At 35.0% G+C, this 15,273-nt stretch overlaps 2 protein-coding genes across 2 annotated transcripts; both read left to right on the forward strand.

Moving 5' to 3' along the window:
* The first annotated feature begins 2,602 nt into the window (after positions 1 to 2,602).
* srgn (serglycin) lies at positions 2,603 to 7,817 on the forward strand. Its single transcript, XM_079854912.1, has 3 exons — positions 2,603 to 2,767; positions 3,861 to 3,999; positions 7,154 to 7,817. The coding sequence occupies exons 1-3, from the start codon at positions 2,701 to 2,703 to the stop codon at positions 7,413 to 7,415; spliced, it is 468 nt and encodes a 155-aa protein (XP_079711038.1). The 5' UTR covers positions 2,603 to 2,700; the 3' UTR covers positions 7,416 to 7,817.
* A 1,974-nt stretch (positions 7,818 to 9,791) lies between these two features.
* On the forward strand, positions 9,792 to 14,974 carry vps26a (VPS26, retromer complex component A). The gene is made up of 9 exons (XM_079854983.1): positions 9,792 to 9,894; positions 11,009 to 11,158; positions 11,240 to 11,315; positions 11,638 to 11,794; positions 11,977 to 12,141; positions 12,282 to 12,388; positions 12,591 to 12,659; positions 13,328 to 13,470; positions 13,653 to 14,974. The coding sequence occupies exons 1-9, from the start codon at positions 9,892 to 9,894 to the stop codon at positions 13,764 to 13,766; spliced, it is 984 nt and encodes a 327-aa protein (XP_079711109.1). The 5' UTR covers positions 9,792 to 9,891; the 3' UTR covers positions 13,767 to 14,974.
* Positions 14,975 to 15,273: the final 299 nt, after the last annotated feature.

The following is a 15,273-nucleotide window of genomic DNA, read 5'->3' on the forward strand; positions in this document are numbered from 1 at the left end:
TTTCAGTTTATATCATTTTAAACACACGTACACAAAAATGGGCTTAGTTTAGTTGCAGCCCAAGGTTGTGCAATTTATAGCTGGCAAATTATCCTGCTGAATGCAAAGAGGAAAGTACCTGAAAGTACAGGACAATTTCACATTTAATTGACTTTGTGCAGCAAAATTAGGAAGGTGAGAAATTTTTTGCAGTCAAGTTTGATGTACATCTAATTCTTTCTTTTTAATCAAGCATGTGGTTCTTGTTTGGTGATAATCATTATGTAGAAGAGTCAGTTGTGTAAATAACGGTTGTAACCAACGGTTGACCCGCAAAGTATAACCCAAACTTATTGCATTTCCTTCTCTAAATATTTCAGTAATACCATTTTGGTGCTTCCCTTTTTTGTATTCTATCTATATTCATGACAAATAACCAATACCAAATAAATGCACAGATAGTTGGTGCATATACATAACTGACTGTGGGTGTGTGCCAAGTTTTACTCTGAGATACAATTTGATATCAACAATTATAGCTTTAAAAAAAAAAAAAAAAGTTGATTAAATTCATTTTCAGTTTTATTAAGTGTCTATAATACTAATTTGGTAAGTGTGATCAATTAAAAGAAAGGTTTGATTTAAGTTAAATCAAAGAAACTTGCTAGCTTGCTATTTGTCAATCAAAAAGAAGAAATACACGAAATGGTGTCCTAGTTTCATCTTGAGTAACTATAAAGAAGAGCAAATGCTGAGAGTGCAGGTTTTTCCCAAAGGCAATAAGATGTAACCATGATCATTACATGTTTTAGTCAAGTCTCTGCGAGGAGAAAATATTACACAATCCCGAAAAAAGCTCTACCAAGCCAAAATTACACACTCTTTTGTTCTTGAGATTTAGCATCTGATCATTATACTTGAAATATGAGTAAATGTCGTGTGACTTGTGTGTTTGGGACACTCTCTCGGCCTGAGAGACAAACAAACTTCAGACCCTGAACTTAGCCAAGTGTTAAGTATAGTTTGACTGACACCAAACTTGATGTACATTCCATCTTAGTGCCGTTTAAAGTGTGAAGGTTGTGAAACACTCTCATCTACAACCTGTGATGTTTTACCTGGGACTCCTTTATTATCTGAATCCGATGTCAGGTTATTTCCATATATTAGATGGAACACTATTAATTATTTAGTCATCAAGCCTTGAATTACTAATCAGTGTTCTTAAAATAAGCATACTTAAGAATGTACCAAAAAACAGTTATCTGTCTGACTGCTACATATGGCCAAATTAGCCATTTTAACAGAAATCTAACAAAACTCCCCAGTATACAGTACTTAGAATATTCTTTGTAGTACAAGACAACATTTCCCACACTTTCCTTTTGCTTATGCATGCAATGGAAAACTCCTCTCTGTCTTGCCATATTGTGTGCTAATAAAAGGAGAAACCTTGTCATTTCCTGCTTGAGCAAACCCACTTCCTGCAAGCTATGACAGCTTTTTATCTTAACACACAAAACTGCTCCACTATACAGTCTTTTTTCACATTATTGTATTTAGATGTTCGTATTTATAATAACATATAACATATCCATCCCTCTTTTTAACAAAAAGGCATTTTGTTTTTGTTAGATAGCCGTTTATAGTGGTTCATTTATCACCATGTGGATAGCAATACACATTACTAAAAACATATTGCAATAGAATGATATCATCCAAAACATGTATATCTGCATCAAGTAGCTCTTTACTTTTTCATCTGTCTTTTTTTAATGCTGTCATTGTGTTTTATTAAGTAGGCTATTGTATAATTTAACATTCACGTTATTTTAATTAATCTGGACCAATCCATTCCCATTTTTTGGGGGGTGATTTATGGGTGATTCTGCAGAATTTAACCTTAACTTTGTTAATCATATTCTGTGAGTTAATATTGCTCAACGTCCCATGGCATGTTGCAACAACAAAAAATATTTAATTATAGAAACTGACAGTGTCCATGATATGAGACAGTCACTTCCAGGATGTTAGATGATTTCTAGATTAAGTCTAGGCCTGACATGTGATTTATTAGTTATGTAGCCTGGATTTCACTTGAAACATTTTTTACATTGGAACAAATAGTAAGTGTGACAGCAGTTTTATTTAAGTGTTTTGTTTTCCTACTTCAGCTGATGTCCCACTTTTGCTGAACACAAAGGTATGTTTAGCAATTGTTAAAGGAACATGCCCTGACATCACTTCAGTTATAAAACTTTTTAAAAATTAATAGTAATTGTCTAGTGACCTACTAGCCTATTTTTGTCACTCACTTTTAGTTAAGTTCAGTTTTCCAATAGCCTACCACTAATATGTTTAATGGACACACAACAAGCTCTAAAATAGTTTTTTTCTTTTCTTTTTCTGGCTGTAAATCAAAAACAGAGAGTTTATTGTTGTTCCATCATACGTTTTCACATTTTTGTTTAGTTTTAATCTGACTTGTTTTGGCATTCCTGTTGTGTATATTTAAAACGACGGTTGAATTCGGTTTGTATATTAGTAATAGTTCAGATTGAGAAACCTTGCCAAAGCGAGCTGTTGTGGGCTGATTTCAGGAAACAATGACGCACAGAGGGGCAGGGTCTTTTACATAGCTATTGAACTGGGAGAAGTTTTTGTCAGAAGTTCATTTGAAGACATTTTCTTTCGCATCTTCTGCTTTGCAGGACCAATAAGATGAGATTTTACTACAGAATAACTTTGGCACTGGCAATAATATGCCTTTTTGGGGAGAGTGGACAAGGTAAGTTTTATATTTAAGCATTCTAAAATCAGGTTTTGAAGTTGCCTAGATGATAGTAAACTCGTCACGGAAGGTGTTTCTGGGTTATAAAAACTGCGTATCTTCATGAAAATTTCGCAAGATATTGTTATGATTTTTTTTTTTTTTTTTTTAACTTGTCAGCTACGATTGTTGACTGTCAAATCATCCGTTATACTGAAAAATATCAATACATCCATCTCTTACACAATTAAGGGTATTTTACCGCTATTTATGCGTAACGTTATGCTTTTACATTATGTGTCGTTGTTTAATTTAATTTAATTTAATTAATTCACTAGACTAGCCTATAAGTAGAGTTTTCACGCTAATGAACTGACTACTGACTTTGCCTATACTACCATTAAATAGTAGCCTAATTATACAATATTTTATATAGGCCTATACTAATAATGAATTTGCTTACTCTTCGATTCCGAATCGCGTTAACGACTCTGGTTTATTTAACGGTTCTATCAATCTTTTAGTAGTTGTTAGTTAGAAATGTTTGGAAAAACAATCTTGTTGCTTATAATGAACTCAGCAGCCCGTTGCCGATGGTCGCGATGTATGGTTTTGATTCACTAAAAAGAACCGGCTCTTTAGAATTATCCTTTCGGAGAACTGGCTAACGTTACATTGTAACGCGCAGCTTAGTTTTGATTCACTAAAAAGAACCGGCTCTTTAGAATGATCCGTTCGGAGAACTGGTTACAACGCGCAGCTTGGTTTTGATTCACTATAAAGAGTAGGAAATAGTTTTATACAGTGAAATTGTGCCATATTGTGCAATAGGCTATTCTTCGGCGGGATTTATTCATCATACACAATAAAAACAAATACATAATAATAATAAAATAGGTAGGTTACATAAGATAATAGGCTACATAAAAATAAAATAGGCTACTTAAAAAACTATTTAATAAATAAATACAATTTTTGCTCACAAATTAATGACAAAAGACATAATAAAACACTGGTCAGTTCATACAATATCATGCCAGAAATTGTTTGAGGATAGTGTGAATGTCTGACAAGCCCCTCATCTGTCATTCTGTATTATCCCTGAACTCAGGAGCCCCAGCCAAAGGCAGGTATATGTGGTTGAAATGCACCCCGGATGATAAGAACGCAAACTGTGTCAAACAGATGGGCCCGAGGGTGCCCCTGTCAGGGCTAAGCAACCGACTTCCACCTTCTGCTGCAAAACACATGTAAGTTGCCTGTTTATTTACTTCTGTTCACTTACTTTGACATGTTTATTTATGTCTAGATTAATGAAAACTAAAGAGTTTAGGAAATGTATTGTATTGTAACATGATGCATTTCACTACTGCAAACTGTAGACATTTGATTGCAGAAAATCTTATCCCTCCTGTCATACCTGAATCCCTGATATTTTCTTGGAAAAATTATGTATAGCATTTTCACAACCAATATTCAGTGGAGTCGTGTTACAGCTTAATCATCCATCAATAATTTCAATACTATCTGCAGTGGAAGCTAAAGTTTTTAGAGAAAGTGTTATGAGAGACATTTTTCGACCTACAGGAAGTACTGACTGCTTCCTCAGATATGATAGCATAGAAAATGGGGTTAAGAAATGAAAGAAATGCAATAAGTTTTACTGAATTTGGTTTCGTGGAAACATTTTCACCAAAATATGCTGATGTTGTTCAACGTCAGGGGCATTTCCAGAGTTGCTTATATGTTTTGACATTTTGAATGCGAAGTTTCACCACATGATTCAAATCTCTTATCGTTTTCCTGGCAGTGCTGATTATTTCTGCTGAAAGTAGTAGACTGTTTCTTTTCACTGCAATATATATATTCATAAGGTTTTGTCACTGTAAAATACACGTTTTAGTGCTCATTATGCTAGAACTACAATTGTTGTGTGTTATATAACTGGAAAAGGCACTAGCTAAAGTGTCAAGTGTTCTGATTTTGCTAATTAGACAATATGAGAATATGTGACCCTGGACCTCAAAACCAGTCATAAGGGTCAATTTTTGACATTGATATTTATATATCAACCGAAAGCTGAATAAATAAGCTTTCCATTGATGTATGGTGTGTTAGGATAGGACAATATTTGGCCGAGATACAACTATTTGAAAATCTGGAATCTGAGGCTGCAAAAAGTTGTCCAAATGAAGTCCTCGATGTTGCTGCATCCACTCACAAATATAAATTTTATATATTAGCAGTAGGAAATTTACTAAATATCTTCATGGAACATGATCTTTACCTAATATCCTAATGATTTTTGGCATAAAATATAAATCGATAATTTTGACCCATAAAATGTTGTTGGCTATTGCCACAAATATACCTGTGCGACTTATGACTTATGGTTTTGTGGTCCAGGGTCACATATGGTCTTATTGAAATCAATGTAACATAAGTGTTTTTTATTTAATTACTTAAATCAAATTAGTAGATTGTATCTTTTTCTACTCAGCATTTCTCATGCTGAATCATTTCCTTCCGCGCATCAATCATATTGACGTCACGTCAGCTGTATCTTCCTTATAATTTTTCACAACTTCACCCTGAAAACATGATATCTTACAGATCAATGAGATAACTAGAATGTTGAAAAAGTAAAATGATGTTCCTGTTATTCACTCACTGTTTGGTTGAATTGTTATAGTTCACAATATCTTCCTTACACATACTTAGAAACAAAATGTCTTCCTTTCACTTATAAAGGGATGACAAAAAAGACATTTTGAAAGTCAGCATGAAATAAAATGTATAAAATATTATTATTTTTTTATTTTTATATTTAAGGAGTATTTATAATAAAATTATTTATGAGCACATTATGATTTCTAAAACATTCATATGCTCTCATAATCTTTAATCAAAATAACTTCTCCTCCCTCTTGCAACACCATCTCTTCTCTTCTCTGATGACGTGTTTAGTGGCGTGAGAACGGGACAACCTGTCAATCACATGAGATCAAAGCAATAGCAAACCACAACAATCCAAACAATTCCCGATGGACAAAATTAAGTCACTGCCTACATTCTTTTCAGTTCGAAAAGCCATGTCACTTGAATATATGTCACAATAAGGCAATTCTATTGCAACTTCTGTTTTATGTTGACTAAGTTTAGTGTTGAGGTCAGCGGGATGATTAAAGAGGCTATTATGCCCTGCCCTTTTACAAAGTCTTGATTTTGTTTTTGGGGTCTTGTAGAATTGTTGTATATGCTAGAATGTTCAAAAACACATTATTTTTCACATATTTGACATTGTTGCAGCACCTCTCTCTCCAGTCTGCCAGTAACGCTTTGTTTAGTTCTGGTCCCTATAAAGCCCCTCCTTCTGAAAAGCGCAATGTCCTCTGATTGTGCTGTGATTGGTCAACTGCTTCAAGTGTGTTTCAGAAATGTCACCACATTTACTGTAACCGCAGCTTTCAACATACTCCTGAGGCAACTCAACCAGCCCTCTTCTCCATTCCCCCCTTTGCATATTTCTTGGGAATTATTTAAATGAGGAAAATAATTTGTGAAAGATGTTCCTGGAGGAAAACCTAACAGCTAGTGGTCGAAATAGGTACTGCAGTCCAAATTCAAAATATCGGAGATCGTTGTTTGCCCGCCCCTCCTCCTGACTCAAAGCTCATTCGGGTTTACAGTTTGAGGACACGCAACAGGAACGAGCGCAATTGACAATGAAAGCCGAGGAGACTTACACACTGTAAGATGATGAGTTGATTTATCCAGATTTTAATATGCTCTCAATCATAGAGATTTTTTAGATGGATACCGAGGCTTTTTAGGTTGGGTAGAATCTGCAATCTCTGACCCAGTTTGTTTGCTGGCTGCAATACTGTGTTTCCTGCCAACTGGCATCCCGGGGTGTTGAAATACTATTGGGTGAATTGGCAGTGGGCGAGATCGCCCAGACCAAAACAAAAACAGACATTCCAACAGAGAGCGCACATTTCAAAGTTAATACTGGCTGTAGAAGTGTTTTTCAGAGAAACGAGTATGTGAACTCTGCATGTTTCCTAAGTATCTGCAAACATATTATGGTATTTGTATGCTTTAGTAGAGTGAAAAAGTTACATACAGCACCTTTAAGACTACAAGCGAAGCATTTCAGGGAGTTCAGAAACAGGGCTTACTGATATAGAGAGTAACTCTTTGGAGTAGACATTGTGCTTTGGAACTTTGGAGACCTTTTTCATGCTCAAACTGCAACATTATACACTGAAAGCTGAAAATGTAAAAAAAAAAAAAAAAAAAATCTTTAATGAACTGGCCCCTTAATTTCTCAACAAAATGACAGGAAGGGCTGAGAGGATGTTGGAGCGCTTTTGAATGACTTTGTGCTTTTGTATTCAACAGAGTCCCAGTAGAGGAAGCCACTCCTGACAGTGAGGAGCAGTCAGGAGAGGGTTCAGGTAACTCAGACACCTTGGCCCCTTTTCTCAACATGGATCAACAGTGGATGAGAGACGGTCCAGAGCAGGAAGTCAACAAGAATGAAGTGGAAGCATCGACTTGGATGGAGTCCAGTGGAGACATTGATTACACCGAGTATGCCTCACCTCAGAAAATAGATTGGCTTTCTTCAAAGGATTTGAAAGAGGACAACATTATTGCATAAAGCGCTGCATAACATCTCATGTGCTTTTTCTGTTTTCTTTTGTACAATGTGAAACATACGGGATGCTGCTTTTTTGGTCACAGATGTAATTAATATATTCAGAAACTGTGCCATGCTCTGCAAAAGTTAATTATATCCATATTTGCATTGTAAGGATCTATTTTATTTGCTCTTCATTTTTGAAACTTATTATTTTATTTACTCTTAATGTCCATAGTGTGACCCATGATCTAACTTAACTATTAAAACAACCATTTGAATTAATTTGGAATGGAAATATTATTAAATGCAACAGAGACAATTTAAATAAAGTGTTTGGATAGCAAGGAGTACATTTTGTAAACATTTAAATGTCTTTTTTTGCCATTATTGTATAATATTTAGAATTTCAAAAAACAACTTAAATAAAAAATTATACAAAAAACAATCTGTGTCTTATTTTGAACTCTTCAAACCAGCAAAAGGAATGAACTCTATTCAACAAAAGCTCTAGATGTGAGATGAGGTCAGCCATTTAGGCTTCCTGTTTTACCAGAAGTCTATTATCACACTTCGGCTGACTATATCTTGTATGTTTCCGGACTCACTTCTTATGACCTGTTTCTCAGTGTCAAGTGCACAGACATACAGTTAATACTGTATTTAGAGCAACATTGAAAAGATCAAGACAAAGAGAAAGATGAGACAATGCAAAAGGTGCAAATGTGCAAATTCAAAAGTGCGGTTAAGATGACACACACACACTCCCTTCAGAAACTTTACACCCACATTTGTTCCTGTTACATCTCCACAGTTCAGCACATTGAAATATTTTTCTCCAGGTTCAACACTAAATAACAGTTTTTCAAAAGCATTAATGACGCCAAAATGGGTACGTTTTGTTTTTTCTTGTAAAAAAGCATTTACACCCATAGTTTTAGCAACAAATCTTATGTGAGATTTTCAATTTGAGTCAAGGCTTGACTTTTAAAAGAACATAAAAAAAAAAAATAAGCTTCACGTGGCTTTAGCAAACTTGTAGTAAAAAGTGGTAGCCACTCTCACAAGAAGAGATCAATATATCCACAGTTTCTTTCAGCCAAAGAGCTCTGCACCAGTAGTGTTAGTGCTGGCCTTTTGTTCATTCACCTCTGCCATCACTGAATTTTAATAGATGGCCTGATATCAGCAACGTTTCATCCATTGTGTAACACCAGACTTCAGCTTTGCGGAAAAGTCAAAAACTCACTCCGTTAGGGTGAACATTTCTCCAAAATTAATTTTAAATTTTTGGATTTTAATTTTTTTTTTTTTTGGGGGGGGGATTTTAATTAGGGCTGTCAAACGATTAATCGCGATTAATCGCATCCAAAATAAAAGTTTGTGTTTACATAATATGTGTGTGTGTATGGAGTATAATTATTTTCTATATATAAATACACACACATGCATATATATTTAAGAAAAATGTGTTATTTATATATATATACACAGCATATACATGCAAATATTTCTTAAATATATACATGCATGTGTGTGTATTTATATATAGAAAATAATTATACACCGTACACACACATATATTATGTAAAAACAAACTTTTATTTTGGATGCGATTAATCGCGATTAATCGTTTGACAGCCCTAATTTTAATACAATTCTGGATTCTTATAGGCTATATTCCATCTTAACAGTATAACATAACTTAAATAGAAGAAAGAAAATCATGTTTTAAAATATTACGTTACAACATAGTCTGAGAAAATAGGTTTCTCTGAGTAGATTAATTTCTGTAGACAGTTTTTCCCCTGTGATAAACAAACATACCTTAAACTTTTGTGACGAGGCATTGCCACAAGGCTTCCTATTTAAACTGAATAGTCTATTCAGTTAAAAATTTTAAAATAATAATAAGAAAAATTGAACAATTCATGAAATGGCACAAATGCAAAATGTGGCATACAAAATTGTCAAATAATTGTTTTGGCCAGCAGAAATTGCAATTAATTGTAATTCAAAAAAATCCCACCATACACTTAAATAAACCTGTTTTTTGTTGGTTTGTTTGTTTTGCTCCATTTTATATAAAGTTTACGATGTCAAAAGATAGTTTATAAACCTAATTTTGGGGATTTTAAAAGCAATTCTAGCTTTTTAATATTCTAGAAATACATTTAAAACTAACTGTACAACGTATCTTAAATGTAATAATAATCATAATAGGCCTATAGGAAAAATACTCAACTTTGTATTTAAAATCGTAATATCTAAAATCTAAGTTTAAAATCTTATCAACATAACAATGAAATTTAGTAAAAAAAAAAGAAAAAAAGTTAAAACTTTTATTTTGAAATTCGATAGCCGCGTTCTCTTAATGTTTCAGCGCTCATTCGCTTTGTGTTCCTGTCAGTCCCAGTCTCTTCAGCTCAGAGGAACAGGGATCCAGCGGAAGTTGTACTGAGGAGAACTGTGTTCAAGCTAAAGCTACGGAGCTGAAATGGTGAGCGTTCAATCAGACTACATTTAATGGGTGATATTATTGAACTCACGGAACACTTGCCTCATTCCCTCTGGAATAAAACCCCCCAATCCCGGCAAACATGTTTGCAGTTTATTCAGCCTTAAGTAGGCCATGGAAGTCGTGAAGGATAAGGGTGGGGAGGCTGGTCATTAACGTTATCAGTCAGCGATTAAACACTGATAAAACACAACAAATGGATTCTTGTGGCCTTACAAATTGGTCCTCATGGAGAATCTGTACGTGTTGGGCTTGCGTAGCCAACGCAAATCCTACAGGACCTTTAACAACAGCTGTAAAGCTGAAGGTTGAATTCAAACTAGATACCGAGTTTATTCTGTTTTCCACTAAAATTAAGCTGTTTGTAAGGTTTCAATTTTACACTCGTTGTTAAAAGTTTCTGCAGTCCTTCCTGGCTCCGTATGGATATTGAGCAATGCAATGCACATGATAGTTAAATGTTTCGCACTGCGTCAGCATTTCCTTGCATTGGGAGTGATGTTTTAACCGACAAGCATTTTTGAATTATGAATTGATGTGATGGATTTCTCCGTGGAAAACAGATTAACTAGGAATGTCGCTTTAGGTGTAATGCTTTAAGATTAAAGTGTGATGTCGTCTTCACCCAATTGATAAAGTAGTAGCACCACCAGCTATGTCAAATTGTTCATGTGAGGGATGATCATTTGACTGCTTCTTATCATACTATTGCTGATAAGCAGGTTTCTTCCTTACACTTCGGACAAATTAGGTACAAATGCCTGAAATTTATTTTTATTTATTTTATATTTATTTTTTGCAAACTGCAAAAAAAATGTCAAAAGACAGTTTAAAACCTTGATTTGGGAATTAAGTTCTAGCATTTTATTTTTTATAACATTAAATAAAGTATGTGAAATGTATTAACATTGACATGAAATTAAAATGCAATATTCCATAAAAAAAAAAAAAGAATTGTAAATTGAGTCCCCATCATCTTTTTTATAAATAATTTGTTTAACATGGCTATATGTCACAATACAGAAGAATAGATCTGAAACTACCTGGATAACGGTGAACTGAAAAAAAATTAAATGAGATTATGTAATACTTTCAGAGTTTCCTTGGAGGTCTTTTTGGTCCTGTGTGTGAAATCGATGTCATTCTGAACGATGCTGAAAGCAGGAAAACTGCAGAGCTGAAGACGGAGGAGGGGAAATTGGAGAAGCATTATATGTTTTATGATGGAGAATCGGTTTCAGGAAAGGTGAGTGACCCGTGTGAGTCATTTCTTCAAGTCTCTGGTTTTGAAAGACAATTGACGCATGTTGTCTTCTGCCACCCCAAGGTAAATATCAATGTGAAACAAACAAGCAAAAGGCTTGAACATCTGGGAATCCGCATTGAGTTTGTCGGACAAATCGGTAAGTTAACACAATGGACTCCGCTATTCTCTTTCTCAAGGCGTTCATGAGTAAACTGGCTTCAGTGTTGCTGTTCTTGTGTGCTGAGAGCTTAGGAGAGCATGTGGTTGTCACATGGAAAGCTAGACTGCTCTACACATTTTCTGTAAGGGAGGCGATCTGTTATGGTGCCCTAGTTACTTTATTTCTTAATTTTTAACTAGTATTAGTGATTCTGATGGTCTCAACAAACACAAGATTGCTGTTTGCAATGTAAAAAAAAAAAAAAAAAAAATTGTCCATCCACTACATAAGAGCGTGTCTTTTTTTTTCCCTCATGCAGAGCTCTTCAGTGATAAAAGCAACACGCATGAGTTTGTAAACCTTGTGAAGGAGCTCGCTCTGCCGGGGGAGTTGACACAGAACCGCAGCTATGACTTCGAGTTCATGCAGGTGGAAAAGCCATACGAGTCCTATGTCGGAGCGAATGTGCGACTGAGGTTAGTAAACGCTTTGTGGAGGAGTTGTTGTTTTTTGCAGCATCGAGACAAAGCCAAACACTGGAACAAACACTGAGATGTTAAAAATGCCAATACTTGTCATATGACTGCTGCTTAAGACACGTTATTCTTTTCACAATTAATTTCAGCTTTCATTTCATGTGCTTTTCATGTCTATGCAGGTATTTCCTTAAAGTTACAATTGTAAGGAGGCTGTCTGATTTGGTAAAGGAGTATGACCTCATTGTCCATCAGCTGGCCACCTACCCTGACGTCAACAACTCTATCAAAATGGAAGTGGGCATTGAAGACTGCCTGCATATAGAGTTTGAATACAATAAGTCCAAGTAAGTGCACTTAACTTTGCCACTGATTCAATCCTAGTTTCTAAGCTGCTGAGTAATTCTAAGTATGTATGGATTCAGTGGCTTAAACATGTTTGTCAGTCTAACTGATTTTGAGCTAACAGAAGTCTTCTTGTCTTCAGGTATCACCTCAAAGACGTAATTGTGGGTAAAATCTACTTCTTACTTGTACGAATTAAAATCCAACACATGGAGCTTCAGTTGATCAAGAAAGAAATGACGGGAATTGGTAAGATCTCCTTGTATGTTAGATTTTATACTCTTGTATGATTCATGAATAATTGTTTTGAAAGGATATCATTTGTAAGTCACAAAAACCAAAGTTATTAAAAACTAAGTTATTAATCTTTAAAGAACGTTTTACTGTAGTCCAGCTTGATTTGCATTTTATTTATTTATTATGAAGTGCGTCATGTGACATGCCTCTCTAGGGCCTAGCACAACTACTGAGACCGAGACTGTGGCCAAATATGAGATTATGGATGGAGCACCAGTCAAGGGTGAGCAGCTACTCCACATATTTTCTGTATTTATTTGTTAGATATTATATTTGATATGAGCGTAGATAAGTCTTTTAAAAAGTTTTTTACTACTACTGAAGACAAAGTGTACTAATGTCAGGTAGAACATAAAAAATGGGCCTCAATCATGAAACACAAGCAGAACAAATTTCTGTTTAACAATGCAGTGAATCATTGAATCATTCATTCAAAACATTTTTTTTTAGATACTGTCTAATGAATCTGAGTGAATTTTAAATAGACTGCAGCAAATAACATTTGTCAGAACCTCTAGTAAATTACATGTTATTTTGTTGTTGTCTGTTCAGAATTGTGGGAGAATCATGCTCTCTGAATTGTGCAGCTCTAATAGTATCTCAGTGCTACAGTTTACTTTGATTTATAATTGATTTGTATAGAAACTCCACTACTTCACACTATAAAGCCCCTCCTTCTGAAAAGCACAATGCCCTCTGATTGTGTTGTGATTGGTCAACTGCTTAAGCCCAAAGTGTTTCTGAGAAAGCCTGCTCACACTTCATTTGATGTGCTATAAGCATTTAGAGTAGTTAATATTGTGGTGCTGGTCGCATTGAACATAGTATGATATTGGCAGTTTCATTATTCCTAAACTGACTTTTGTTACTGGACTGACAATATATTTCCAGGTGAATCCATTCCCATTCGCCTTTTCCTGGCTGGTTATGACCTTACACCCACAATGAGAGATGTAAACAAGAAGTTCTCTGTGAGGTACTTTTTGAACTTGGTGCTTGTAGATGAAGAAGATAGGAGATACTTCAAACAGCAGGTACAGTGTGTATGAAAATGCAGTTGTAATGAAATGTACAGTTATAAATAATGATGTTCCTTTTGAATGTCCCAAGTGGCAATGCTTGTTATATAAAAAAATTACTTTCAGTGTCTCATTTGTCATGCAAAATATAATAATATAAGCAGTATGACTTGATTATTTGTCCTTTTCTTTTGTAGGAAATAGTTTTGTGGAGGAAGGCACCAGAGAAAATGCGGAAAAGGAACTTCCATCAGCGCTACGAGTCACCTGAGCACCGGCCGAGTCTCTCTGCTGAGCAGCCGGAAATGTGAGCGGGGTTTGGAGAGCAACCAGCCAGGGACACACGTGCCTCTCAGTGACCAGTCGCAGGAGAGGAGAACAAATTCCACTGAACATACATGCAGATCGCTGTTCACATGGTCACCCCTCACAGCTTATGGTGATAAACTGTGCCTGAATTGGCTCTGCCCTCCCTGTTGTCCACAGCAAGCAATCTGTTATTACACAAGGACACTTTTTAGAAAGCACTGGAAACGGTCATTTAAGTCATATAGCACATCTTCAAGGTTGCACGCATCCCTAGATGAAGAAATGTTTTTAAAAGTGCACTCACTGTTATCCTCTATGTTCCAAATAATAGAGCAGAAACACATTTTAAAGAGCTTCATCATGCATGCTAGCTGGTGAATTGGAGTTCATAGTAAAAGTTAATAAAGGCTATGGGGTAATTTTAAAAAAAGGTCAAGAAATGGAATGGCACCCAGGCCACACTGTATTTGCAATCCACTTAACATTTCTATTTAACTTATTTAGCATCTTCTCTTTTTTGTTTGTTTCTTAAATATTCCTTGAAATAAAAAAAAGTATATGTCTATATATAAAATATTTAAAGAGGCTTTGGACTAGAAGCTTTATAAAACTATGGCAATTTGTGTAATTATATTGGGCACATGTATTCAACTTGTTAGCCCCGTTTTGAACACACTGTAGTAAAAGAGGGCCACTTGAACTTCCTAATAAGCTTTCTGAGATGATTCATCAGCATCGCTATACACTGCTAAATATCATCTCTGCTACAAACTTACATCTCATATTGTCTAAATTGTTAGACACCTTAGAGAAATGATGGGATTGTTTTGTTGTATAATTTGCATGTCATCCTGCTTTAAGGCTTTCTAACAAAAGGATGTTAACAATATTTCACTGTCGCAAATGTACTCGTTCTTATTTTATGTGGTTTGTGGAGTAAATGTGTTTATTTGGACTTTTTTGATTTCACTCTAAACATTACATTTATTCTTTTTTTCCCTACTGCTTTGATTTTACACACTACGTTACAAATGAAAATGTCTGTACAAAACTATTAAGTGCCCCAATGGTAAAGATATAATGAGTGTTTGGAGAACTAGTGAAATAGTTGTACTACGGCAACCGAGTAATTTGTACATCATGAAGATTGTACATATCCCGCCATAGTTTGTTTATCTGCCATTATGTCAAATAAAAATGCCAGTTTATACTTACAGCTACATTTCTTTTTTTATTAAAAAATAACAATGTTATTAATAAGTGGTCCAAAAAAAAAAAAAAAAAATCCATATTCCAAACCAGGTCTTTGCAGAAATACCCTTTGATAAACCCTATAGGCCTATGTAGTGATTTTTTAAAGCTCTCGGGACGGATTTGGCGGGGAAATTGTACAGTCGTACGATTGTGCGTTTTACGTCAAATCCATGTCATGGACATTATTATGGTTAATCTATTTTTAAAAGGGAACTGGATCATAATGGTATTGTGTAGCGTTAACCTTGCACAAGT

This window comes from Squalius cephalus, assembly GCF_949319135.1.
Source record: "Squalius cephalus genome assembly, chromosome: 21".
Taxonomy (NCBI): Eukaryota; Metazoa; Chordata; class Actinopteri; order Cypriniformes; family Leuciscidae; genus Squalius; species Squalius cephalus.

What these genes read in the sequence shown, in the direction of transcription:
- srgn (XM_079854912.1), top strand. Translation starts at nt 2,701, where the DNA reads ATGAGATTTTACTACAGAATAACTTTGGCACTGGCAATAATATGCCTT. An exon ending in TTTTGGGGAGAGTGGACAAG is followed by an intron (nt 2,768 to 3,860) that starts GTAAGTTTTATA and finishes CCCTGAACTCAG; the next exon opens with GAGCCCCAGCCAAAGGCAGG. An exon ending in CCTTCTGCTGCAAAACACAT is followed by an intron (nt 4,000 to 7,153) that starts GTAAGTTGCCTG and finishes TGTATTCAACAG; the next exon opens with AGTCCCAGTAGAGGAAGCCA.
- vps26a (XM_079854983.1), top strand. An exon ending in GGAGCGAATGTGCGACTGAG is followed by an intron (nt 11,795 to 11,976) that starts GTTAGTAAACGC and finishes ATGTCTATGCAG; the next exon opens with GTATTTCCTTAAAGTTACAA. An exon ending in GGATGGAGCACCAGTCAAGG is followed by an intron (nt 12,660 to 13,327) that starts GTGAGCAGCTAC and finishes ATATATTTCCAG; the next exon opens with GTGAATCCATTCCCATTCGC.